The 27,376-nt window shown below is 37.5% G+C and overlaps 1 protein-coding gene across 6 annotated transcripts in view; it reads left to right on the top strand.

Moving 5' to 3' along the window:
* RGS22 (regulator of G protein signaling 22) overlaps window positions 1-27,376 on the top strand; it is a 161,630-nt gene that overhangs the window by 33,164 nt on the left and 101,090 nt on the right. For 4 of the 6 annotated variants that reach the window (XR_004435283.1, XM_033202830.1, XM_033202832.1 and 1 more), the window contains exons 5-11: window positions 2,224-2,309; window positions 2,918-3,086; window positions 7,149-7,278; window positions 9,433-10,066; window positions 11,538-11,699; window positions 21,391-21,565; window positions 26,023-26,156. Coding sequence is in view for 5 of the 6 variants with exons in the window: in XM_033202830.1 (XP_033058721.1) it covers window positions 2,224-2,309; window positions 2,918-3,086; window positions 7,149-7,278; window positions 9,433-10,066; window positions 11,538-11,699; window positions 21,391-21,565; window positions 26,023-26,156 (1,490 nt within the window). In the remaining variant the exon portion in view is untranslated. The remainder of the gene's footprint in view (window positions 1-2,223; window positions 2,310-2,917; window positions 3,087-7,148; window positions 7,279-9,432; window positions 10,067-11,537; window positions 11,700-21,390; window positions 21,566-26,022; window positions 26,157-27,376) is intronic. The other 2 variants (XM_033202831.1, XM_033202834.1) reach the window with 2 other exon arrangements.

Genomic DNA, 27,376 nt, shown 5'->3' with positions numbered 1-27,376 from the left:
AACTGTGGAACAGATCAGTGGTTGTCAGAGCCTAGGATTGGAGGGAGTTGCTGACAACAAAGTGGCATGAGGAAATTTGGAGAGTGTTGGAACTTTTCTGTATCTTGATTGTAGTCCTGGTTACATGATTATATGCATTTGTCAAAACTTGCAGAACTGTATTAAAAAGGGTGGATTTCACTGTATGTTATTTATACCTCAATAAATCTAACCAATAAGATCTACTGGCTGATAGCCATGCTTTATTTGTTTGCCTTGTACATCTAAATATAATTTTTTATTAATCCAATTCTGTAGGCACTTTAAACAGCTTGCGTATGGCTATTTGGAAATAGTTCTGTATTGATTTACCTAAAGTCATCTTCCTTTAACATTCTGGTCATCCCTTTCTGTTTCTTAACCAACTTACAGAAATTTTTTTAAGGTTTAAATAATTTAACCTTAGATTCTTTTTGTGTTTCTTATAAGTATTTATTAAGTTATTTTATGGTTGATCAGGATTGTCTTGTATGTTTTTTGTCTTTATATTTAGTTACTTTTTGAAACCACGAAGAGTTTTGTTTTCAGCTTGGCTAAAGACTTTTCTTCAATTTTTGATTTTATTCTTTTTAAACTTTTTTATTCATTTTATTTTTAGGTCAAATAGGTACAAAAACACTCAGATGAGGATGGATTATAGGTAAACTGTTTACTAGCTGAATATTCAGCAAATTGGTTTTGAATGAACTGACTACTTTGACAACCTTATAGAATTCTTTAAGGGTTCATGTGGATCTTTATATGTAGTTTGGTATCTTTCTGTGATACATTGAATGTAGCGCTAATGGGAGTTCAGAAGTCCTGCATGGTTGTCAGTGTGTAGCCTATGCAGAGTCTTTCTAAGATCCAAATGTCCTTCAGATCTCACTGATAAGCAGTGAGACTGTCAACAAGGTACTGCTGATTAGGTGCATGGTTTTCTTCTATTCTTTCATTATGCAGAAGATAGTGTTTGGTGAAGGCAAATGAATGTGGTTTTTTTGCTGAATAGAAGAAAACTATTTGGTGTTCCAATCCTGAATGCCTAAAGACTTCTGCACGTATCAGCAATGATGAGCACACATCACCCTCATGAGCATCAGCACATTAGATGTCAGCAACACTACTATAGGGACATTCAGTTTCCTCACTAGAGTTAGTAATGGTCTATGTGTTAACTCTTATGCAATATCATAGCAAAACTATCACCTTAGATTGTCCATGGAAGCCACATAAATGCAAACACATTTACCTCACTGAGATTGTTTTATTTATTAGTAACATATGTTTTGTGTCTAAGGTACTGATATTATTTAGAATTCTGGAAAAAGTGAATACAAGAAAAAGTAGAATCAACAGTAAGTATTTTAGGATGAACAACAGTAACTCTTCAGTAATTCTGTATTGCTCTCACAACCTCAAGATAAAATCTATACTCCTTAATGTTATTTAAAACGCTATTTGCAGTCATGACCCTGCCTACTTCTCCAACCTTTCTCTCTCCATCCCTTAAAAGATCTCATCCTGTGACCTAATACTGCCACACTTGTGGTTTGTCTCCTCTTTTGCTTCCCTGCTCAACCTAGCTAGCCTTGCTTCGGGTCAAAGAGTGAAGTGCGAGTTCTGTGGGAAACCTCTCCTGAGTTAAATGTCTCTGTGGGCTCCCACAGAAGCCTACGCTGTGGCATTTGTAACACTCTACTATCATTATTAACTTTTTTTATCTGTAAGAAAGTGCCTGGAGATGTTAAACAGTTAAAACATTTTTTAAAACTTGATGAACAAGGGGTCTGCAGTGACCTTGGTGGCCTTACCAAGTTTTCTTGGTGGTTCTTTTTCTGTTTGTGATTATTTTTAACCCATTTTATGACTGAAAATACTGAGATTCATTGGCTTTTTTTTTTTCCTCATTCTCCCTCCTTCAACAAGTTACTTTACTTCTCTGGATTCGATTTGTTAATCTGTAAAAATTGAGGCATTATATATTTGATATAGAATTGTTAAGAGAATTAAAAATGTACCACAGGCAAGAAGTGCGTCACATTTGTGGCTCAGGTTTATTGATCTCTCTAGTGGAAATAGAAGACCTAGGGGTAGAGCTCCTGCTGACAGCTGGAGGTCATTATTGCTCTCATGATTAAGCGTTAATCATCCTAAAAGTGATTTTCTTTGACCTTCTTTTCCTTTTTCTTTTTCTTCTCATAGTGTCTCAGTCGTGAAGAAGGTATTAAGTGGATCAAAAAAGAAAGACTTCCAGCATTTCTGGAAAGTGATTGCTACTTTGAATACAGGTACTGTAGTCCCATCAATATATGTATTTTTAAATACATATATATTAGCCTCCCAATTAGCTAGGACTACAGCTGTGTGCCACCATGTGTGGCAAATCTTTTAAATTCTTTGTAGAGTCAGGGTCTTGCTGTATTGCCCAGGCTGGTCTTGAACTCCTGGCTTCAAGAGAGGCTCCTGCCTTGGCCTCCTAAAACCTGGGATTACAGGCGTGAGCCTCTCCAACCAGTCATATTTTAAAAATTATCTATTGGTGATAACGGTATTTAGGTGCAGGGTGTTTAACAATGAAAACTAGTGTGACACGAAAAACATAGAATGCCATTGTCCAGAACCAAGTTTTCCTTTATGTTCCCTGACTTTTAACATGTAAGAACCTAAAATTTGACCTCTGAACAACCATTTTTAAATCAAAATCAATTAAAATGAATAATTCTTAACTAATTAGTGGTTTTATGAATAAGCTGTTAATTTTAGCAGAGCCAAAGAAAATCATCATTAAGTGAGGAGAGGAGATTGGCTTGAATACATAAAATAAAATTTTAGGTTTTTCCCTGAATTCTGCTATATTTGAAACTTGTTTTAAATTTGTATGATTCCTAAAATGCAGGTTAGCCAAATTGGTCTCACAAGTAAGATGGAGCAAGTCCGGCATGAATTTCACAGTAGGATCAAATTTTTCTCCCTGGATCGTGAAAAAACCACCCGGTCTACCACCTCCTGCCACTGAAGAAGATAATCTTGTAATTATGAAAAAGTTCTATGTATCACTTGGTGAGGTAAAAGTATGAGTATTTTTTCATGACTTAGCGCTTCATTAAAACTTCTGATTTTATTTTTTATTTTATACATATATTTTTTTGAGACAGGATCGCACTCTGTCACTCAGGCTGGAGTGCAGTGGCATGATCACCTCCCAGGCTCAGGTGATCCTCCCATCTCAGCCTCCTGAGTAGCATGCACCACCACAACCAGCTAACTTTTTTTTTGCATTTTTTGTAGAGATGGGGTTTTACCATGTAGCTCAGGCTGGTCTTGAACTCTTGGACTCAAGGAATCCACTCACCTCTACCTCCCAAAGTGCTGGGATTACAAGCGTAAGCTACCACATCTGGCTGTAACTTCTCATTTTAAGGCATTTGTATTACCTGAACAGAAAAAATGATTTCAAATACATGTAAAGCAGATTTAGCAATAATTCTTATAGATTTATGCTAACTAATTTGCTCTGCTCTCTTTAATTTGAAATGTAGTTAGAAATATTATCCTCATGTGTCTGAAGAGACAAAGGCAAGGTTGAAGAACGTGCAGTGTCACTTGGGAAGCAAGAGTAACTTGAATTATATCCATGGTTTCATTGTTCATTCCAAAATTGCTATGATTTGAATTCTATTACTTTGGTACAAAAAGATAAATTGAGTCTTTTCCTTCCTTTTCTCTAGGTTATTCCTTAGTAGTAAAATGTGTTATTGTAAGGTTGTTATCAAATAAATTTGTCATCCATGATTAGAGAAATGTGAGGGTGTATGAGAGCATTTGAAGAGATTTAACCTAGAATCAAATATCCTTTTGGAGAGTCATAATTTACTAAGAACTGTTGTTTGGTCTTTGGCCTCTAATTATTAGATCTTATATCTGGAACTATAATTCTAATACACAATTCTATGCAAAATTAGGAATGGCAAATATGTAGCCCTTGTGCTGCTACTCCCTATGACAGACTTTGTTAATCAATTGTGGAAATTTTTCTGTTGAGCTAGGATTTGGCTCCAGATTCTTTACAACACAGTATTCTGGTAGGCACTTCCATTTTTTTTTTTTTTTTTTTTTTAACCTTAAGGCTTACTTGCAAATAAGGCACTTTCAATTGATCAAAATTATCATACAAGAGGAAGCCTCTTTGCCTTCTGTGTTGGAATAGATAGGCTAAATTTACTTGAACTTTTTTTTCTTGTGTATCTCCTATTAATTTTGTAGTTCAGCATTTCTATCAGCAGTATTTGTCAAAAACATTTACAGTTATGCCAGTTCCATTATTTCCACTGAATAATGCCAGTGGTGTATTTAAGGCACATTTTTCTTCTCTCTTATACTGATTTTAAGTATTTTTTTCTTTCTTTCCTTTTTTTTTTTTTTGAGACAGAGTCTCACTTTGTCACCCATGCTGGAGTGCAGTGGTACAATCTCAGCTCACTGCAGCCTTGACTTCCCAAGGTTCAAGGGATCCTTCTGCCTCAGCACCCACAAGTAGCTGGGACTACAGGCATATGCCACCACGCCCTGCTAATTTTTGTATATTTTTTGTAGAGACAGGGTTTTGCCATGTTGCCCAGGCTGGTCTTGAACTGCTAAGCTCCAGCAATTCATCCACCTCAGCCTACCAAAGAGTTGGTATTACAGGCGTGAGCCACTATGCCTGGCCATATTTTTTCCCTTAATTTATATACTATAGAAATGTTGGAAATGTCCTAAAAAATATGTACTCAAGGTCAATAAACATGTAAAGGGAAGAATCAATCTAGGGGAATAAGTTCTGATTTGCTATATGTGAATTTAATTAAATATAAGGGAGTTAAAATCCAAACTAGTTTACTTTTGTTATTTTCTGAGATGAAAAAACTCATTTGTATTCACTTAAGTAAACTTTAACACTATATATATATATATATATATATAATATATATATATATACACACACACACACACACATTTTTTTTTTTTGAGACAGGGTCTCACTGTGTTGCCCGGGCTGGAGTGGAATGATGCAATCATGGCTCATTGCAGCTTCAGCCTCCCTGGCTCAAGCAGTTCTCCCACCTCAGCCTCCCAGGTTGGACTACAAGAGTACATCACCATTTCTGGCTAATTTTTAAAAAATTATTTGTAGAGACAGGGTCTATGTTGCCCAGATTGGTCTTGAACTCCTGGGTTCAAGCAATCCTCCAACCTCAGCCTTCCAAAGTGCTAGGATTATAGACATGAGCCACCACACAGCCACTTTAACTATATATTACCATTTTTCAATCGCCTTTGAATTTTGCAGATTCAGAGTTCTTGGATGTTTACATTATTTATGTCATGACTATACATAGGGATTAATCTTCATGATAATTGGTAATATTTCTTTGAGCCTTAAGTTATACCATCTAAAAAACAATTGACCCATCTCTTAAAAGTATAGGCCGGGTGCGGTGGCTCACGCCTGTAATCCCAACACTTTGGGAAGCTGAGGTGAGCAGATCATGAGGTCAGGAGTTCCAGACCAGCCTGACCAACATGGTGAAACCTCGTCTCTACTAAAAATACAAAAATTAGCCAGGCATGGTGGTGGGTGCCTGTAATCCCAACTACTCGGGAGGCTGAGATGGGAGAATTGCTTGAACCTGGGAGGCAGAGGTTGCAGTGAGCTGAGATTGCACCATTGAACTCCAGCCTGGGTGACAGAATGAGACTCTGTCTCCACCTCCCCCCCCCAAAAATATATAAAGTGGAATAATTATGTTAAAGATGTTAAAGTCTGACTGATGACTTCTTTCTCTCTTGTGTTCTACTCCCTCATTCTTTTTTTTGCAGTTGAAATAGCAAGGACCTTGTATGTTGGTCTCTCTCAATTCCTTGAACGTTTCTTAATTATTTTGGCCTCCTGCTTAGGCTATTGCTTAGGATAAAGTAGTCACTCGATAATTATATGTTAGGTAAACATATAATTATATGTTAGATGAACATATAATTACTAATAAATAACTTGATTTTAAAGGGAAAAGGGAACAAAAGTGAGTTAGTCTTTGAAAGCTTTTAGCACCTGGGAAACCTCACCTCTAAGAGGGATGGTGACTGCATAGCTGCCACCTCTCATTTCTCTGTCTTGCTTTGGTCTTCTTATGTGGCTTGACTTGCCATGTTAATTCTGCATAATAGATAGGGAGTAATTTTTCTTCCATTTGAGGTACCTATTCTCCAAGTGTTTCTTAAGCTAAGTGCTGACCAACCAGCTGATTCAGTTGGATAAATGAGAAATGAGAGGAATGCTGAACACTCCCTTCTCTGTTCTTATTGAACAACTTGGATTCTCTAGTAAAAATAAAACAAGACATTACAGAGAGAGGCAGGCAGAGGAATCTTCCCAGGAAGGCTAGGATAGGAGCTTCTTAGGGCTGGGATTCTAGAAGCTAAGGATCAACTTCAGAATTGAATTGGCTAGTTCAGGGGTACACAAAGGAGAGGAAAAATGGAATGCTGCAGTTAGGGACAGATGGAGTTAGGAATCAGTGTGCAAAAAGCATTCAATCTAAGCAAACCTGTGAAAACTGAGTCTAATGCAAAGGGGCAGCTGAGTTTGGAGAGGTTGCAGTGGCACTAAGAATAGTGTCTCTGTCATACTGGGGGAGCAGTTGCTAAAAACACTGAGCCAGGTGAGACAGAATAGGGGACCTGAAGTAATTGGGAAGGTTGTAAAGGGGAGCAGCTAGCAAAAGGATTGATGAGTCTGATAACTGCCAAGTTGAAGTCAGATAGCATGAATTTATAGTGAATCCAGGAAGTAGGGTTTCATGCCTTTGGTCAACAATAGCCTGAGAGTGAGAGTGGAGAATTTATAAGTATTGGACACATATTTTCCTTTGGTTATCAAATACAAAAAAAAAAATCTGGATTGAAATTTCCTTCCGATTCCTCTTAGCTAATGAATTTTTTGAGTATAATTTTATTTTCCTTCATGAGATAATTTTCACTTTACATATTGTACTGTGCAGGTTGAATATTATTATAATGATTTTTCCAGGTTTGTGATCAGAGCAATACTGCTAATCATATGTTAAACTAATATGTTCCCTTCTTCCTAGGCTTCCTATGCTCAAACAAAAGATTGGTTTGCATTAGCAAAACAAAGTCAGCAAACAGTATCAACCTTTTCGTTACCCTGTTGTGTACCCTACAACAAACTGAAATCACCAGCTATTTCATCTGTTTCTGGTAAGCAGAAAAGGACAAAAATGACTTTAGAACTTCTCTTTAAGTTTTTGTTTGTTTGTTCTAATTTTACAGTGCAGTACTTAGTGGTTGGGGAGAAAAAATTATCCACATACCCTTTGCTTCACTCCACTTCCTATGTTTTTTGAGAGACAACTTTGTATAGTGAAAAGGAGATGGGTTTAGAATGCAACTCTGATATTTATTCGCTGTGTGATGTTTGATGAGTTTTTCCACTTCTTGGAGCCTTACCTTTTCTCATCTGTAAGATTAGAATAATGATATATACTAAATGTATAGAAAATGCCTGGCCTGGTGTTTGGTACCTAATGTGCAGTCAATTAGTGTCATTATTTCTTATCATAGTTTACAAATTCTTGTTAAGTCTTTGCAATAAAGTGGGTACAACATTTTTCTCTTCCTAAAAAAAAATAGTTATTGATGGGAATTGAGTTTCCCTTCTGTTTTTAAGTTCAGATTATTTTTCACCTTAAAAAGCAGATAAATTTCTACTGTGGGGAGCTTTGTGGCTATACTGACTTTTCATAAAAATAAAAGGAATCTTCCAGAAATGGGAGTTATTAGAGAAAAAAACTTAGGTGTGATGACTCAGGAGAAGAACTCAGGAATTCACTTACAGTTCCTAACTAATCTCTTTAAGAAATATATGCAGACTCTGGGGAAGTTAAATCTGGATTCCCTAGAATTGAACCTGAGTCTAGGTAAAGAAGAAAATAATCTCCCCAACTGAAAAGAGTTGGATTCATAGGCTTCTTGTTGTTTTCCCAAAATATTGAAGTAGATAATTAGAGATAAAAATAGTATACAGGAAGAGAAGGATGGCAGGAGATGGTGAGCTGGAATGCCTGCTTCGCTCTCTGTGACATCCTCCCTTCAGTTCCATGGGATTGAGTGTACGTCCAGCATCCTCTCACAAAGTCTAATCTCTCAATATTGGGGAATTTATTAGCCACAAAAATTGTAATGAAATGTTTCCAGTTCATTGAGATTTGAACTGTGGTAATTGAGAAAATGGTCATTGAGAATGGGGCATGGATGACAACAGTTAGCTGATCTGTGGCAATTCAAGGGGTAGATTTACTATGTGAAATAAAGCACTAACATCAAACATGTCACTGGTTTTTGAAAGAGAAAATAGGAGCTAAATACTATATCTTTAGAAAAAGCATACAAATAATCCTTTTGTAAACCTTCGTAAGTATCTCGTGCCATTTTGTATCTCATGCCATTTTGTAACTTTAATGATAAACTGTAAGTTTGATAGTAATTGAATCTTTTAATGAAATGGTGAATTTTAAAACTTGCTATTATTGTCTCCAGTTCTGGTCTGTTCATATATGGTCTCAATCTATGGTAGTGAATTTTCTTTTATCATACAGCATGAAATATCAAAGCACATATAATCATTTAGTATACATATTCCTTAATAGATTTGGCACTTATATATTGACATTTATATATCAGTCTGGAATATTACATTTTAAAAGTACATAGTGTATTTTCAAATATCTTCTGTGTGTTAGGGATGTCAGATATTTAGTCCATCTTCCACCATTCTTTTCTTCCAAATCCAGGGAAGACAAGGTTAATTCCCACTGGCAGTTTTTTTTCTACTGGTTCCAAACGTAGCCTCAGAAGCCTTCTTTATTTTCGTTTTTGTTGCTTTTCTGTTCTTTCTTTTTTTTTCTTTTTCTTTTTCTTTTTTTTTTTTTTTTTTGAGACAGAGTCTTGCTCTATCGCCCAGGCTGGAGTGCAGTGGTGTGCTCCCAGCTCACTGCAACCTCTATCTCCTGGGTTCAAGCGATTCTTGTGCCTCAGCCTCCTGAGTAGCTGGGATTACTATGCCACCATGCCTGGCTAATTTTTGTATTTTTAGTGGTGACGAGGTTTCACCATGTTGGCCAGGTTGGTCTGGAACTCCTGACCTCAAGTGATCCGCCCACCTCGGCCTCTCAGAGTACTGGGATGACAGGCATGAGCCACCGTGACTGGTCCAGAATCCTTCTTAAGACACTGGTCCATGCAGTCACTATCTATGATAAACCCATTTGATGTTCTGGCTCTATAGCATCTATTTAATAATAAGAAAGATTTGTATTCATATCTAATCTAATAGCCTTTTATGACTTAATACAGAGAATTTTATCTTTGATGATGGAGTTCACCCTAGGACAAAAAAGGACCCATTTAAAACCACCAAACTGATTTCTGAATTTGAAGAAGAAGAAGGAGAAGAAGAAGACGAGGTGTCTGTATCTCTACAAGACACTCCTTCTCAAGCTCTTCTGAGAGTATACCTTGAAAAGAAACAGGATGTTGGTGAAAGCCTGACAATGCATTTCTCAACATGTGAAGAATTTTTAAGCTCCTATGTATACTTTATTTTGAGAGGAGCAATTCAGCAAATTGTTGGAAAGCCAGTTGGAGAAACCCCAGACTATATAAACTTCAACAATATAACAAAAGTGTCGTTTGATGATTGTTTTGAGTCTATTCGTGGCAAGAATTTTTTAAGTGAATTAGTTCAAACTACAAAGGAGAGGTCAGAAGAGATAGAACAAACAAGTTTAAGTTCAAAGAGTGAGAGCGCTGGACCAGAGAGCAGGGCCGACTGGTGTATTTCTTCTCATAGGACTTATGACATTGGCAATAGAAAGGAGTTTGAAGGATTTAAGAAATTTATAAAAGGTACATTGGGAGAGAGATATTGGTGGCTATGGATGGATATTGAGAGGTTAAAAGTTCTTAAGGACCATGGAAGACATCAAAGGTAATTCTATTTTTTTTATTTTTCAATAGTTTTAAAAACAAATTATAAATATTAATTTGGGTTATTTAGCACAGGGAGAAAGCCCAAAGTAAATTTTTAAAAATGTAATTTTTTACTCTTGGAGGAATGAATGATAATAAAACTTATTTTATTATAATAGTAATATTGATCACACTAGTTTTCTGATTTCATAGTTTTCAGATACTAATGATAACAGTTATTGGGGTTTGCATAATGTTTCTGCCCATACATTCTAGAACTACTTTCAAATTAATTATTCTATTTTCATTTTTATAACATTAAAGTGATATATAATTTTTATAGAATAAAATAATTTATCAGTTATATACCACACTAGCATAAAATAGACACCTACTCTCCCTAGTAACCTGCTTGGTTAACAAATTCCATAATCTTTGGTTAGATGCCAGGTAGCTGGGTATCTGGATGAGTCTCTCTGCTAGAAAACTTCTTGGAGGTCTGATGGGGCTCAGGTCTTTGTTTGGTCAGCTCTATATGTTTTAGATTACTGTAAGTTGAAGAAAAGAGAACCCTGTTTTAGGAAAGTCTTTAACTTGTCTTTAGTCTCCTGATCTGCTCTGAAGCAGATCAACTATAGTAGATTGCAATTTCCTTTAAGGGTTTGACTGAGTGTATACTAGTCACTGGGTTATTCCACTTATTTTAATGACATTCAGATCACAAAGCTCATTGTTGTATATAGCTATAAGAGCAGAGGTCACTAAATGGTTGATTATGAAGCATGACCTGATTGATCATTACCACTTTTGAACATATGTCAGGGTAGTTACATGCAAGTAGCCTACATAGGTTTTTCAGGATCAGCACTGTAGTTCCCACTGTTGCTGGAACAAATCACCACAAACTTAGTGACTTAAAGCAACAGAGTTTTATTTATTCTCAGACAGTTCTGGAAGTCAGAAGGTTCTAGGGGTAAACAAATTCCTTATTTTTTCCATCTAATGAAGGCCTTGGTTCATGGGCTTTTTCTCCATCTTCAAAGCTAGCAGCACAGCATCTTCTTTCTGACCTCTGCTCTATCCTCACATTTTTCTCTGTGATGTTGACCCTCTTGTCTCTCTCTTAGAAGGATTTTTGTGATTACCATGGGACAATCTAGGTAATACAGGAGATCTCTTTAAAGTCTTTAACTTAAGCACATCTGCAGAGTTTCCTTTGACATGTAAGGTAACTTAGTCACAAGTTCTAGAGATTAGAACGTAGACATCTTTGCAAGGTCATTTATTCAGCTTGTCACAAATACCCTTCCCATTTCCATAACTGTGAGAAGTATTTTTACCTCCACAAAAATTTTGGGTACCTCTGACACTCAGTGTTGGTTTTGAGATAGTTCATTACTTGTCTGAAACATTTCAGAAGTGAAAACATTTTGGTAGTTGAATATTCTACCAATGTGTGTGTGTATATGTGGAAACGTGTTTTCTTTCAGACATCTTGAGAAGATGAAAAAATGCTATCTAGTGAGCAATGGAGATTACTACCTTTCTGCAGAAATCTTATCAAAATTTAAACTGTTAGATGGATCACAGTGGAATGAAGAGCATTTAAGAAATATTCAGCCTGAAGTTTTAAAACCTTTACTTCTGTATTGGTAAGAAAACATGAATCAGTTACTTACTTTTACTTTTGTTAGGCCAGTTGTGAGTTACACCTTTTTTTCTTATGGATATATGACTTATGGAAACCTAAAATGACAAGACTATTATATCTTTGGCATTCTTTAAGTTACTTGTCCTTTAGATAATTTGGATGTTTGGATGACTTTAAATCCATAATAAGGCAGAACAGTACTTAAGTTGCCTTTTAACTTTGGTGATCATATTCTTTTTTTTTTTCAGCAGAATTTACATTTTATTTATTTATTTACTTTTAACTTCTATTTTAAGTACAGGGCTACATGTGTAGGTTTATTACATAGGTAAACTTGTGCCATTAGGGGTTTGTTGTATGGATTATTTCATCATCCAGGTGTTAAGCCTTATATCCCTTAGTTATTTTTCCTGATCCTTTTCCTCCTTTGTATCCTCCACCCTCTGATAGGCCTCAGTGCGTGTTGTTCACCTCTGTGTATCCATGTGTTCTCATCATTTAGTTCCTACTTATAAGTGGGAATGTGATGTATTTGGTTATCTGTTCCTGTGTTAGTTAGCTGAGGAGAATGGCCTCCAGTTTCATCCATATCCCTGCAAAGGACGTGAACTTGTTCTTTCTTATGGCTGCGTAGTATTCCATGGTATATATGTACCACATTTTCTTTATCCAGTCTATCACTGATGGGCAATTAGGTTGATTCCATATCTTCACTATTGTGAATAGTGCTGCAATGAACATACACGTGCATGTGTCTCTATAACAGCATGATTTATATTCCTTTGGGTATATACCAAGTAATGGGATTGCTGTATCAAATGGTATTTCTATTGTTAGGTCTTTGAGGAATTGCCACACTATCTTCCGCAGTGATCGAATTAATTTACACTCCCACCAACAGTGTATAAGCCTTCCTTTGTCCCCACAACCTCACCAGCCTCTGTTATTTTTTTTGACTTTTTACTAATAGCCATTCTGACTGGCTTGAGATGGTATCTCAGTGTGGTTTTGATTTGCATTTCTCTAATGATCAGTGGTGTTGAACTTCTTTTCATATGATTGTTGGCCACATGTATGTCTTCTTCTGAAAGTGTTCATGTCCTTTACCTACTTTTTAATGGTTTTGTGTGTGTGTGTGTGTGTGTGTGTGTGAATTTAAGTTCCTTATAAATGCTGGATATTAGATCTTCGTTTGATGCATAGTTTGCAAAAATTTTCTCCCATTCCATAGGTTGTCTGTTTACTCTGTTGATAGTTTTCTTTGCTGTGCGGAAGCTCTTTAGTTTAGATAAATCCCATTTGTCAATTTTTGCTTTGGTTGCAGTTGCTTTTGGCATCTTTGTCATGATATCTTTGCCTGTGCCTGTTTCCTGAATGGTATTGCCTTGGTTATCTTCCATGGTTTTTATAGTTTTGAGTTTTACATTTAAGTCTTTAATCCATCTAGAGTTAATTTTTGTGTATGGCATAAGGAAGGGGTCCAGTTTCAGTCTTCTGCATATGGCTAGCCAGTTATCCTAGCTCCATTTATTGAATAGGGAATTCTTTCTCCATTGCTTATTTTTGTCAAGTTTTTCAAAGATCAGATAGTTGTAGGTGTGTGGTCTTATTCCTGCATTCTCTATTGTTCCATTGGTCTATGTATCTGTTATTATACCAGTACCATGCTGTTGTGGTTACCATAGACCTGTAGTATAGCTTGAAGTTGGGTAGTGTGATGGCTCCAGCTTTGCTCTTTTTGCTTAGGATTGCCTTGGCTATTTAGGCTCTTTTTGGTTCCATATGAATTTTAAAGTAGTTTTGTCTAGTTCTGTGAAGAATCTCGATGGTAGTCTAATAAGAATTGCATTGAATCTATAAATTGCTTTGGGCAGTATAGCCATTTTAATTATATTGATTCTTCTTATGAGTATGGAATGTTTTTCCATTTGTTTGTGTCGCCTCTGATTTCTTTGAGCAATGTTTTGTAGTTCTTGTAGAAAATTTTCACCTCCCTACTTAGTTATATTCCTAGGTATTCCTAGCTATATTGCTATATTCCTAGGTATGCTTTTTGTGGCAGTTGTGAATAGGGGTATGTTCCTGATTTGGCTGTCAGCTTGGAACACATTCTTCTACACCTGACATTTTGATGATTAGTATTTCATAAAATTTGTGTGTGTGTGTATGTGTGTGTGTGTGTGTGTGTATATACATGTAGAGTTGCTATTATCATCTTAATAAGCTTTTTTTGAGTATTACTATAGGCTAAGTGCTATGCTAAGAATACAAGGGTGAAACATGATCAAATCCTTGTGGTCATAGTATGATGGGAAGAATATACATGTGATATTAGTAAAACAAAAGAAAGTGTGATAAATGCACAGGATATAGAGGGGAGGTAATGTTTTACCTGGGAACTTGAGGGACTTGAAGCAAGGGAAAGAGAATGGGCATAGTGGAAAAAAATATATACCATTTGAAGATCAATGAATTGTTCCATGTGACTGTGATCGATCTGATTGTGTCACTTATCTGCACTAGACTTTTTATTTTAAGATAACTGTAGACTTACAGTCAAAGAAGGCTGAGCATGATGGCTTGTGCCTGTAATCTCAGCACTTTGGGAGACTGAGGCAGGAGGATTGCTTAAGGCCAGGAATTTGAGACCAGTCTGGGCAACGTAGTAAGACCCCACCTCTATTTTATTAAAACCATTTTTTAAAATAAAGAAAAATGAAAAAATAATAATACAAACAGATACTGTGTATCTTCCATATATTTTCCCCCAGTGGTAACATCTTGCATAACTATAGTACAATATCACAATGAGGACATTGACTTTGATACAATTTCTTTGTTATTTTTCTCTCTGGAAGATCTGTCCAATGCTGAAAGTGGGGGGTTGAAGTCTCCAGCTATTACTGCATTGGGGCCTATCTCTTTTTTTCATTCTAATAATATTTCCTTTTTATATCAGAGTGCTGCAGTATTTGGTACATATATATTTAAAATTGTTATATCCTCTTACTGAATTGACCCCTTTATCATTATATAGTAATCTTCTTTGTCTCTTCTTACAGTTTTTGTCTTGAAATCTGTTTTGTCTGATATAAATATAGCTACTCCTGCTTTTATTTTATTTTTGTTTCCATTGACATGGAACGTGTTTTTCCATCCCTTTATTTTTAGTTTGTATGTGTCTTTGTAGGTGAAGTGTGTTTTTTGTAGGCACCATATCAGTGGGCCTCGTTTTTTCATCCATTCAGCCGCTGTGTCTTTTGATTGGAGAGTTTAGCCCATTTACATCAATGTCATTATTGATAAGTAAGGAATTCTGCCATTTTGTTGTTTTCTGGTTGTTTTGTGGTGTTCTGTTCTTTCTTTCCTTCCTTTCTGTCTCCCTTTAGTGAATGTGATTTTCTCTGTCGATATGATTTAGTTTCTTGCTTTTTATTTCTTGTGTATCCATTGTATGTTTTTTGGTTTGAGATTACCATGAGGCTGGCAAATACTATCTTATAACCCATTATTTTAACCTGATAAGAACTTAACATTGCATAAACATACGTAGCAAAAAGAAAACTAATAAAAATTATATGCTTTAACTTTGTCCCCCTACTTTTAAATGTTTTGTTATTTCTGTTTATATCTTATTGTACTGTCTATGTCTTGAAAAGTTGTTGTAGTTCTTAATTTTGATTGGTTCATTGTTTAGTCTTTCTACTTAGGATAAAAGTGGTTTATGCATCACTGTTACAGTGTTATAATATTCTGTGTTTTTCTGTTTATTTACTATTACCTGTGTGTTTTATACCTTCAGGTGATTACTTATTGCTTATTAACGTTCTTTTCTTTCTGATTGAAATACTCTCTTTAGCATTCTTGTAGGACAGGACTTGTGTTGATGAAATCCCTCAGCTTTTGTTTGTCTGGGAAAGTCTTTATTTCTCCTTCATATTTGAAAGATATTTTTGTTGGATATACTATGCTAGTGTAAAAGGATTTTCCTTCAGCACTTTAAATATTAGGTTGGTGCAAATGTTATTGTGGTTTTTGCCATTATTTTTAATATGTCATGCCACTCTCTCCTGACCTATAACGTTTCTTTTGAAAAGTCACCTGCTGGATGTATTAGAACTCCATTGTATATTGTTTATTTTTCTTGCTGCTTTTGGGTTCCTTTCTTTATCTTTGACCTTTGGGAGTTTGAGTATTAAATGCCTTGAGGTAGTCGTCTTTGGGTTAAATCTGCTTGGTGTTCTATAACCTTCTTATATTTGGATATTGATATCTTTCTCTAGGTTTGAGAAGTTCTCTGTTATTATCCCTTTGAATAAACTTTCTACCCTTATGTCTTTTCTACCTCCTCTTTAAGGCCAATAACTCTTAGATTTGCCCTTTTGAGGCTGTTAAGGCATGCTTTATTGTTGCTTTTTATTTTTATTTTTTCTGCTCTGGCTATGTATTTTCAAATAACCTGTCTTCAAGCTCACTGATTATTTCTTCTTAATCAATTATACTGTTAAGACTCTGATGCATTCTTCAGAATCCCAGTTGCATTTTTGAGCTCCAGAATTGCTGCTTGATTCTGTTTAACAATTTTAATCTCTTTGTTAAATTTATCTGATAGAATCTTGAATTTCTTCTCTGTGTTATCTTGAATTTCTTTGAATTTTCTTAACACAGCTATTTGGAATCCTCTGTCTGAAAGGTCACATATCTCTGTTTTTCCAGAATTGGTCCCTGTTGCCTTATTTCATTCATTTGGTGAGGTTGTTTTTTCCTGAATGATGTTGAGCTAGCGGATGTTCTTCAGTGTCTGGGCATTGAAGAGTTAGTCCATTCTCTTGTTACTAATAAAGACATGCCTGAGACTCAGTAATATGTAAAGGAAAGAGGTTTATTGGACTCACAGATCCACATGACTGGGGAGGCCTCACAATCATGGCGGAAGACAAAGGAAGAGCAAAGGGGTGTCTTACATGGCTGCAGGCAAGAGAGCTTGTGCAGGGGAACTCCTGTTTATAAAAATCAGATATCATGAGACTTATTCACTACCACAAGACCAGCGTGGGAAAGACCCACCCCCAGGATTCCATTACCTCCCACTGGGTTCCTCCCATGACACATAGGAATTATTACAATTCAAGGTGAGATTTGGGTGGGGAAACAAAGCCAAATCATATAATTCTGCCCCTGGCCATCCCAAATCTAATGTTCCTTTCACATTTCAAAACACAATCATGCCTTCCTAACAGTCCCCAAAGTCTTAACTCATTTTGGCATTAACTCAAAAGTCCACAGTCCAAAGTCTCATCTGAGACAAGGCAAGTCCCTTCTGCCTATGAGCCTGTAAAATCAAAAGCAAGTCAGTTACTTCCTAGATACAATGGGGGTACAGGATTGGTGTAAATACACCCATTCTAACTGGGAGAAATTGGCCAAAACAAAAGGGCTACAGGCCCCATGCAAGTCCAAAATCCAGCAGGACAGCCAAATCTTAAAGCTCTGAGATGATCTTCTTTGATTCTATGTCTCAAGTTCAGGTCATGCTGACGTGAGAGGTGGGTTCCCATGGTCTTGGGCAGCTCTGCCCCTGTGGCTTTGCAGTGTACAGCCTCCCTCCCGCTGCCTTCATGGTCTGGCATTGAGCATCTGCATCTTTTCCAGGCACACAGTGCAAGCTGTTGGTGGATCTACTATTCTGGGGTCTGGAGGATGGTGGCCTTCTTCTCACAGCTCCACGAGGCAGTACCCCAGTGGGGACTCTGTGTGGGGGCTCCAACACCACATTTCCCTTCCACACTGCTCTAGCAGAGGTTCTCCATGAGGGCCCCGCCCCTACAGCAAAATTCTGTCTGGACATCCAGCCATTTCCATACATACTCTGAAATCTAGGCAGAGTTTCCCAAACCTCAATTCTTGACCTCTGGGCACCTGCAGGTTCAACACCATTTGGAAGCTGCCAAGGCTTCAGAGGGACTTGCACCCTCTGAAGCCATGGCCCAAGCTGTGCCTTGACCCCTTTTAGCCACACTGGAGCAGCTGGAACACAGGGCATGAAGTCTCTAGGCTGCACAAAGCAGAGGCCCTGGGTCCCAGCCCACAGAAACATTTTTTTTCCCCTAGGCCTCCAGGCCTATGATGGGAGGGGCTGCTGTGAAGGTATCTGACATGCCCTGGAGACATTTTCCCTATTGTCTTGATGATTAACATTTGGCTTATCATTACTTATGCAAATTTCTGCAGCCAGCTTGAATTTCTCCCCAGAAAATGGGTTTTCTTTTCTATTGCATCGACAGGCTGCAAATTTTCCAAACTTCTATGCTGTGCTTCCCCTTGAATGCTTCGCTGCTTAGAAATTTTTTTCCCTGGATACCCTAAATCATCTCTCTCAAGTTCAAAGTTCCACAGGTCTCTGGGGCAGGGGCAAAATGCCACCAGTCTCTTTGCTAAAACATAGCAAGAGTCACCTTTGCTCCATTTCCTAACAAATTCCTCATCTCCGTCTGAGACCACCTCAACCTGGACTTTATTGTCCATATCACTATCACCATTTTGGTCAATGCCATTCAACAAGTCTCTAGGAAGTTCCAAACTTTGCTACATCTTCCTGTCTTCTTCTGAGCCCTCCAAATTGTCCCAACCTCTGCCTATACACAGTTCCAAAGTTGCTTCCACATTTTCAGTATCTTTACAGCAGACCCCACTCTACTGGTACCAGTTTACTGTATTAGTTCATTCTCATGCTGCTAATAAAGACATACCCGAGACTGGGTAATATATAAAGCAAAAAGGTTTAATGGACTCACGGTTCCACATGGCTGGGGAGGCCTCACAATCATGGTAGAAAACAAAGGAAGAGCAAAGGGATATCTTACTTGGCAGCAGGCAAAACAATTTGTGCAGGGGAACTCCCATTTATAAAACCGTCAGATCTTGTGAGACTTATTCACTATCAGGAGAACAGCACAGGAAAGACCTGCCCCCATAATTCAGTTACCTCCCATCAGATCCCTCCAATGATATGTGGGAATTATTATAATTCAAGGTGAGATTTGGGTAGGGACACAGAGGCAAACCGTATCAGGTAGATATTGTAGTCTTCACTACCTGGGCTTGTTTGTACCCATCCTTCTTGGGGAGGCTTTCCAGATATTTGAAAGGACTTGGATATTGTGATATAAGCTGTATCTGCTTTAGGGGGCACACTAAGCTTAGTAATGCTGTTGTTCTTGCAAACTCATAGAGGTACCTCCTGGATGGTCTCGGACAATATCCGGGAGAATCCTCTGGACCCCAAGTGGAGACTCTTGTTCTCTTCCCTTACTTTCTCCCAAACAGAGTCTCTCTCTCTGTTCTGAGCCACCTAAAGCTGGGAGTGGAGTGTGGCTACCACCACTGTGACTGTGCTGGGTCAGATCTGAAGCTCGCATAGCACTGGGTCTTGCCCAAGCCCTACTGTAACCACTCCCTGGTTACTGTGTATGTTTGCTCAAAGCCCTGGGTTCTACAATTAGCAGGTGGCAAAGCCAGCCAGGCTTGTGTCCTTCCCTTCAGGGTGGCAAGTTCCCGCAGGCCCTAGGTGGGTCCAGAGTTGCCATCCAGGAGTCAGGGACTAGAGTCAAGCACCTTAGAAATCTACCTGGTGTACTATTGTACTGTGGCTGAGCTGACACTCAAAGCATAACTTGTAGTGCTTCCCACTATTCCCTCCCCTTTCCAAAGGTGGAGGAGCCTTACCCCACAGCCACCATCACCATGGGCCATGAGGAGTTCTGCCAGCCATCCCATGTATGATTTATTTGATAAAAGTCTACAGATATGCCCCCTTACTGGTTGACATGCAAATATGTAATTTTGAATATTTCCAAGTCTGCAAGTAAAGGTTCCAAAATATAGTATAGAATGACCACAGAGATCTATACAGAATGCCTTCTGATCCTAAACTAATTATGGACTTTGGATTCTCTTTCACTCCCAAACTGTGTTCATATTGGGAGAGATATCCATCTTCTTCCTATTTTACTTTATTTTTTAAATGTTTGAAATTTTTTTAGAGACAGGATTTCACTTTGTCAGTCAGGCAGGAGTGCAGTGGCATGGTCATGGCTCACTGCAGCCTAGAACTCCTGAGCTCAAGTGATCCTCTCACCTCAGCTTCCCAAGTAGATAGGACTTACAGGAACATGCCACCATGCTCAGCTAATTAAAAAATTTTTTCTGTAGAGACAAGCTTGGCATGTTGCCCAGGCTGGTCTTGAACTCCTGGCCTCAAGCAATCCTCCCACCGTGGCTTCCCCAAATACTGTGATTATAGGTATGAGCCATCATGCATAGTCATTCTTCCTATTTTAAAGGGAAGTAATTTTCTACCAGGCCTTGAAATATGGAATAAGAATTAGTCTTTGGGCTGTGGCATTAAGGGGAAGACCTGGTCCAAGAAGCAATTACCAGCAGGCTCTTACAGCTGGAGTTAACCCTATATCCAATAAAGTGTTAGCCCACATACTGAATACCATGATATCTATCCAATTAAGTGTGGCCTTAATATTGTGCCAGACACTGTTTTCCGTAAGTTTCTGGCAGTAATGTTGGTCTTTGATTTATATAAATTATTATAAAATTAATTCTTACCTTCAAATTTAAAGCTTGAAAATAAATAATATGCATTATAACCTACTTTAGTAGCATACTTAAGCATTATAAAAATGTTTATAGGCCGGGCACGGTGGCTCACGCCTGTAATCCCAGCACTTTGGGAGGCCAAGGCGGGCAGATCACAAGGTCTGCAGATCAAGACCATCCTGGCTAACACGGTGAAACCCTGTCTCTACTAAAAATACAAAAATTAGCCAGGCATGGTGGCAAGTGTCTGTAGTCCCAGCTACTTGGGAGGCTGAGGCAGCATAATCGCTTGAACCCAGGAGGCAGAGGTTGCAGTGAGCTGAGATCGCACCACTGCATTCCAGCCTGGGTGACAGAGCAAGACTCTGTCCAAAAAAAAAAAAAAAAAAAAAAGTTTATATGTTTTAAATGTTAATTTTATTCCACCAATTTTTATTATAGATAAATGCCAAAGTGCCTAAAAATTATCCCAAGTACATTTCTTATTTATTTTACTAGAAACTGTAAGTTGTTTTAAAAATTCCTTTATGAATAGACAGATTTCTTTCCCTCCCTTCCTCCCTCCCTTCTTTCCTTCCTTCCTTCCTTCCTTCCTTCCTTCCTTCCTTCCTTCCTTCCTTCCTCCTTCCTTCCTTTCTTTTTTGGAGTTTTGCTCTTGTTGTCCAGGCTGGAGTGCAATGGCACAATCTTGGCTCACCACAACCTCCGCCTTCTGGGTTCAAGCAATTCTCCTGCCTCACCCTTCCGAGTAGCTGGGGTTATAGGCACCCGCCACCATGCCCAGCGAATTTTTTTTATTTTTAGTTTTCTTATCAAGCAGCTAATAATTTGAACATAATTTTACTTATGGTGTTTTTCCTAATGTATATTGCCTTTTTATGTGAGTGAATGGAATTGCAGGCAGCTGACATATCATAGAAAAATATTTTTTCAAGGCTAGGCAGTAGAGAAAGTAGAAGTTATTAGAAAAGGAGTATGGCAAGACTGTTAATTGTGAGCACAGCTATTATGTATTTTGTAGGCTTTTCATTTTTGAGGCTTATTGTTTAGTTCAATCTTACATTTATTTTTCCAACAAACAGGGCACCAAGATTCTGTGTTACTCATTCACCCTCAACAAAATACGCTAGTGCTGAACTGAAATTCTGGCACCTCCGTCAAGCAAAACCAAGGAAGGATATTGACCCTTTTCCACAAATGGCAACCCTCTTGCCATTAAGACCCAAATCTTGCATTCCACAGATACCTGAGATCCAGGTAGGGTGTACATTCATGCCTTGATCTCTACTAAGTTTGTAGTAAAATATGTATGCTTGAGTGTTTGTGCACTGATAATTTTCATTATAAGCTTTGTTGTGATTGTTGCTAATGTACAAGCTGCAACATTTAGGAAATAAGAAAACCTACAGTCTGTTCTTTACCAAGCAGCCAAAGTGAGCCTTTAAAAATATATAATCATGGCCGGGCACGGTGGCTCACGCCTGTAATACCAGCACTTTGGGAGGCTGAGGCAGGCGGATCAGGAGGTCAGGAGATCCAGACCATCCTGGCTAACATGGTGAAACCCCATCTCTACTAAAAATACAAAAAGTTAGCTGGGCATGGTGGCAGGTGTCTGCAGTCCCAGCTACTTGGGAGGCTGAGGCAGGAGAATGGCATGAACCCAGGAGGTGGAGCTTGCAGTGAGCTGAGATCACGCCACTGCTCCAGCCTGGGGAACAGAGCGAGACTCCATCTCAAACTAAAAAAAAAAAAAAAAAAAAATATATATATATATATGTATAAAATAATGCCACTTGTCTTCTCAAAATTCTCCAGTGGTCTTCTTTTTCACTCTGAATAAAATCCAAAGTCTTTACACAGTTGTATAAGCTCCTACTAACCCTCTGACTTCATTTCCTACCACTCTAACTTACTTCATTCCAACCACATTGGTGTCCTTGTTCTTCTTTGAAGACACCACAGAAAAATCTCCAGGGCTTTGTGCTTGCTGTTTGCCTTGCTTAGAGCACTCTTCCTCCAGATATGCACATGGCTTTTCCCCTCACTTCCTTTAGGTGTCTGCTCAAGTGCCATTTAATCAGAGAGGCTATTCTTGAGGCTTATTATTTCTATATAAGCACACTTATGTAGAATAGCTCACATACCATCCATCACTATCTATACCCTTTGCCCTCCTTTATTTTGCTTTACTATATTTATTACAATGTGATTTATCTCTTTATTGTCTTTTACCTCCTACTAGAATGTAAAGAACTTTTCTTTAAGTGCATTTCACCAGTGCCTAGAACAGTCCCTGGCACATAATAGTTGCTGAGTAAGTATAAATTAAATGAATGAGTGAGAAGTAGCAATAGCTGAATTATAAGTCATGAGCATTTTTTCAAGTGGGGAAAACAGTACAAAACATAAAGGGGAAAAGTTCAAAAAGAGAAGAAAAGTTAACTAACTTTGTAGAGAAGAAATAACCCTACATTTTGGCATAGAGATGTAGTAACTGTAGATACTACCTGTGTTTCAGAAGTAAAGAGCCTTATTAGTCTTAGTGGCCGTTAAAGGTGTCACATGTTAACTGTTATTGGCCATATAGTCACATACAACCTCTTGGAAATATTGCTTTATATTCAGATGTCTTATTTTAAAATGCAGGAAGATATATAATGCAGTTTTTAAAGTTTTACTTCTACAAGTAATGTTTTAGAGCCGGAGGGACCTTAACCCTGTCTGTGGTTTAACTCTGGAAACATTAGAATCACCTGAAGAACTGTTCAGACATACCAGTGCCTGGGTCTCACCTTCAGAGATTCTGATTTAATTGATCTGGAATGGGTCAGGGTGACTTTGTAAAATCAGGGGATTGGCTTACAACTGAAGTTCTCAACCCTTCCTGAACATTAGAGCCACATTTTAGAAGCTGCAATTTATTAAGATTCTCAGGTGATTCATATGTGAAGCACTACTATCGACTGGTAGTTCTCAAGCTTTAGCATTCAGAAAAGTCAGTTGAAGAACTTGTTAAAATAGAGATTCCTGGGCTTCACTGAGAGATCAAAATCCAGTAGTCCTGGGGTGGAACCCAAGGATTCATTTGCTTTTCTTTTTTTCTTTCTTTTTTTTTTGGAGATGGAGTTTCGTTTTTGTTGCCCAGGCTGGAGTGCAATGGTATGGTCTTGGCTCACTGCAACTTCTGCCTCCCAGGTTCAAGCAATTCTCCTGCCTCAGCCTCCCAAGCAGCTGGTATTACAGGCACCCACCACCACACCTGGCTAACTTTTTTTGTATTTTTAGTAGAGATGGGATTTCACCATGTTGGCCAGGCTGGTCTCGAACTCCTGACCCAGGTGATCTACCTGCCTCGGCCTCCCAAAGTGCTGGAATTACAGGCTTGAGCCACCCCACCCAGCCTCATTTGCATTTCTAACAAGCTCTCTGCCTGGTGATGCTTTTGCTGCTGCTCTGGGGACCACATTTTAAGTTAATGTCACTTTAGTGCACGAATGTCTCCTCATCTTGGAGCTGTAGTACAGGAAGCACATCATCTGAAAACATATGAACATTTGTACAAACAACATTATCAAGCTGAAAAGAAAGAGGGAAGAAAAAATAAGTGATGTGGTTAATGAAAGGAACTCGAATAAGAGAACAATGCCAAAGGAGTGGGCAGAGATTAGCTTGTGTGAAAAAGTGGTATAAATGTGACTTCTCATCTGTTGTCTTCATTTGACTTCCTGAAAATTATTACCATATGCTGTCATTGATGTTTTCTAGTTGAACAACTTATTCTGATCTCACTCTCTCTCTCCTTGGCAGAAAATACTCTAAGGAATAGACCTCAATTCCATTTTATTTTTCCATTACAGAAACTAAGGTATAACTTATATACAGCAAAATTCAACCTTTTTAGTGTATAGTTCTGTAAATTTGGACAACAGTATACGTTGTGTATCTACCATCACACTCATGCTGTAGAGCAGTTCCTTTATATCGCCCTACGCTACAATCCACTGTGACCCTTTCTTAGGTTTTTTTTGTTTTGTTTTTGTTTCCCCACCCATCCCCATCAGTTACTTTCTGGCTACTTCTAGCTTTCACCTAAGCCAGCAAGCTCAAAAAGTCTAATATAGGCCTTTGTCTATATAATATGTTAGTTTTTTAATTTTAAGAAGCCTTAAAAAATTATTGTGATAGAAAACATAATATAAAATTTGTCATCCTAATCATTTTTTATATGTATGGGTTCAGTAGTGTTATATTCACAATGTTGTGAAACAGATCTCTAGAAGCCTTATTTATTAAGAAGCCTTAAAAAATTATTGTGGTAAAAAACATAACATAAAATTTGTCATCTTAACCATTTTTTATATGTATGGGTTCAGTAGTGTTAGTTATATTCACAATGTTGTGAAACAGATCTCTAGAACTTTTTCATCTTGTAAATAAGACTCTGCCCATTAAAGACCAACTCTCCTTTTTCCCATCCCCACAGCCCCTGGTAACCAGCACTCTACTTTCTGTTTCTATAAATTTGGCTACTTTTGTATTATATACTTTAAATAATAAGCTCAGCCTCCTGTGGTAACTCTCATTTACAGAGTGTTGTTTCATGTCATGCCGTGTTCTGAATTACTAAAACAGATGTAAGCCCTTATATATGGGAAGTTATATATAGAATATACTTGTTATTAATTTTCTTTATAGAATTCTTAAAAAATTATTAGTAGTTATTACATAGAGTATATATAAGACTTTATTATTTGTTCTGGATAATAAAACATTATAAGTATATTCCTTGCTTTCTTGCAATGTATATAATATTCTAATGGAAGTTGACATATTAGAAAAGTTTTGTATGTTTGTTTTTGAAATTATAAAAAAATAATAAAACTACTGTAAATTTGGAAACTGGAGAAGAGACAAATCACTTCTGATCTCACCTACTTCCAGACAACTACTAACTTATTTTCTTTTAGGCTTCTTCTGTGAATTTTTTGTTTTACTGTACTTAGACTTTTGTTTTCTGATTATGTTTTATCATAAGTATTTATCCATGTGTGCCATCATTTTTGTAACTACTACTTTTAAGTATTATAGAATGTTACATTTACGTATATCCCATTCTCCATTTGGACATTTAGTTGTTTATAATTTTTTTAACCCATGCATCTCATATTCTGGATTTAAATTGTTAACTTTTACCATAAATAACTCTTTAAGAATGGGAAAAATAACCATGAAGAAAAAACGCCCCCAAATGGAAGGAAATAGTACTGTTAAGATATAGAGCCCTTCTTATGTGGACCAAGGGTATCTTTGTTTCATTTGCCTGCCCTGTGACCGCTAACACCACCACCCCCCAAACCCTCGCCACACATACATACATCTAGCTCTAATACCTATTCAGTTATAGAAAAAAGAATAGTTTTTACAACGTTCTCTCTCTAGGAAAGAGTCTTCTTTCACAATGGTGGAAGTAAGGATATAAGCCTTTGGCTCTTCCTTTTTTATAGTCTAAATTGCTGTGTGATTCCACTTTGCTGCTTGCAAAAGTAGGAGTTAGAAAAGGAAAAAATTTCTATTCTAATGGGAAGCATTGTAGGAGGCAGAGTGAAAGAAAAAGTACTTAGTGATCAGAATAAATCTGAGGTATAGGTGCGAGCTGTGCTTTTTTCTCTCTCTCTTATTTTCATTTTGCTCATTATGTTACCATCTTTTAGAAAGAAGAATTCAGCTTATCACAACCTCCCAAATCTTCCAGTAAATCACCTGGAGTAAAAACAGCAACTCAAAAGCCCTGGAAGAGGGCGCTTTTGTATCCAGATTCTTCTAAGGATCATGTGATTGAGAAAGGGTAGGTGCGACTTTTTGTATCAAGTGCTTTTCTGCAGTACTAAGATTTTTAGAGAATTTAAAAACTAAACAGAAATTAAAAACTAGTACTTTGATATTTTTACATGGGTTCTTAATTTTCAGTGATATGTATTAGAGGCTTATACTTTGCATGAATACTCTAAATTAGGAGTAGAGTTCCAGATATTAGTAATTTTCAAAGAGATCGATGCCTCTGATCTCCAGCTTCTCAAGACTTCTCTGAGAAGATTGCCCTCTAATTCTCTTTTGGCTCTATTCAATAATTCTATATTTCTCAAATTTGAGAACTTATAAGACTCTCAAGAATATTGTCATTGTTACTGACCAGACACGGTGGCTCAGGGCTGTAATCCCAGCATTTTGGAGGCCAAGGCAAGCAGATTGCTTGAGCCTAGGAGCTTGAGACCAGCCTAGGTAATATAGTAAGATCATGTCTACAAAAAATTTAAAACATTAGCCGAGTGTGGTAGCATGTGCCCATAGTATCAGCTACTTGGAAGGCTGAGGGATGAGAATCACTTGAACCCGGGAGGCAGCGGTTGCAGTGAGCCCAGATCGTGCCACTGCACTGCACTCCAGCCTGGGTGACAGATTGAGATTCCATCTAAAAAAAAAAAAAAAAAAGGATGAAGGGTTTACCAGTGTCTTTGACTCTCATAAGCAAACCCTCAGGAAAAAGCAGCCTCAAATGCTGAAATCACCTCTGTGAATTCTCTGGGTTTTGCCTCAATTATTCTTAACTACATTGTTAGCACTCAGATGCCTTTAAGCAGATTTATTTTTGTAAGTTTTTTCAGCTTATCTAGTTGCCTTCTACCTGAGGTTGATCCAAATCACCTTCTCTGCCATTTCCAAAAGTAGCAGTTAATGAGCTTTTGTGGCATTGAAACTTTGCTTGCATTGTATAAATTAATTCTTTTTTTAAAAAATTGCAACACTGTTCTGAAGGCACATGTATCTGTTAATTCTTACTGCATCCCCATGAAGAAGCCATTATCATCATTTTTCAAGTGATAAAACAAGTTAAAAGACATATAGGCAGGAGTTGACAGAAAAGCTGAATTTTGAAAACTATACATGTTATGGCTAGAGTATAGAGTATTACAGTGAAAAAGTAGGAGATGAGCTGAAAAGATAAGTGAGGTTCAGAATGTGAAATTTCTTATCTGTCATATTAAAGAATCAAGATTATTCTCTATG

Source organism: Trachypithecus francoisi, unplaced genomic scaffold, assembly GCF_009764315.1.
Source record: "Trachypithecus francoisi isolate TF-2019V2 unplaced genomic scaffold, Tfra_2.0 Lachesis_group7, whole genome shotgun sequence".
Taxonomy (NCBI): Eukaryota; Metazoa; Chordata; class Mammalia; order Primates; family Cercopithecidae; genus Trachypithecus; species Trachypithecus francoisi.
This window is presented reverse-complemented; position numbering and strand designations above follow the sequence as displayed.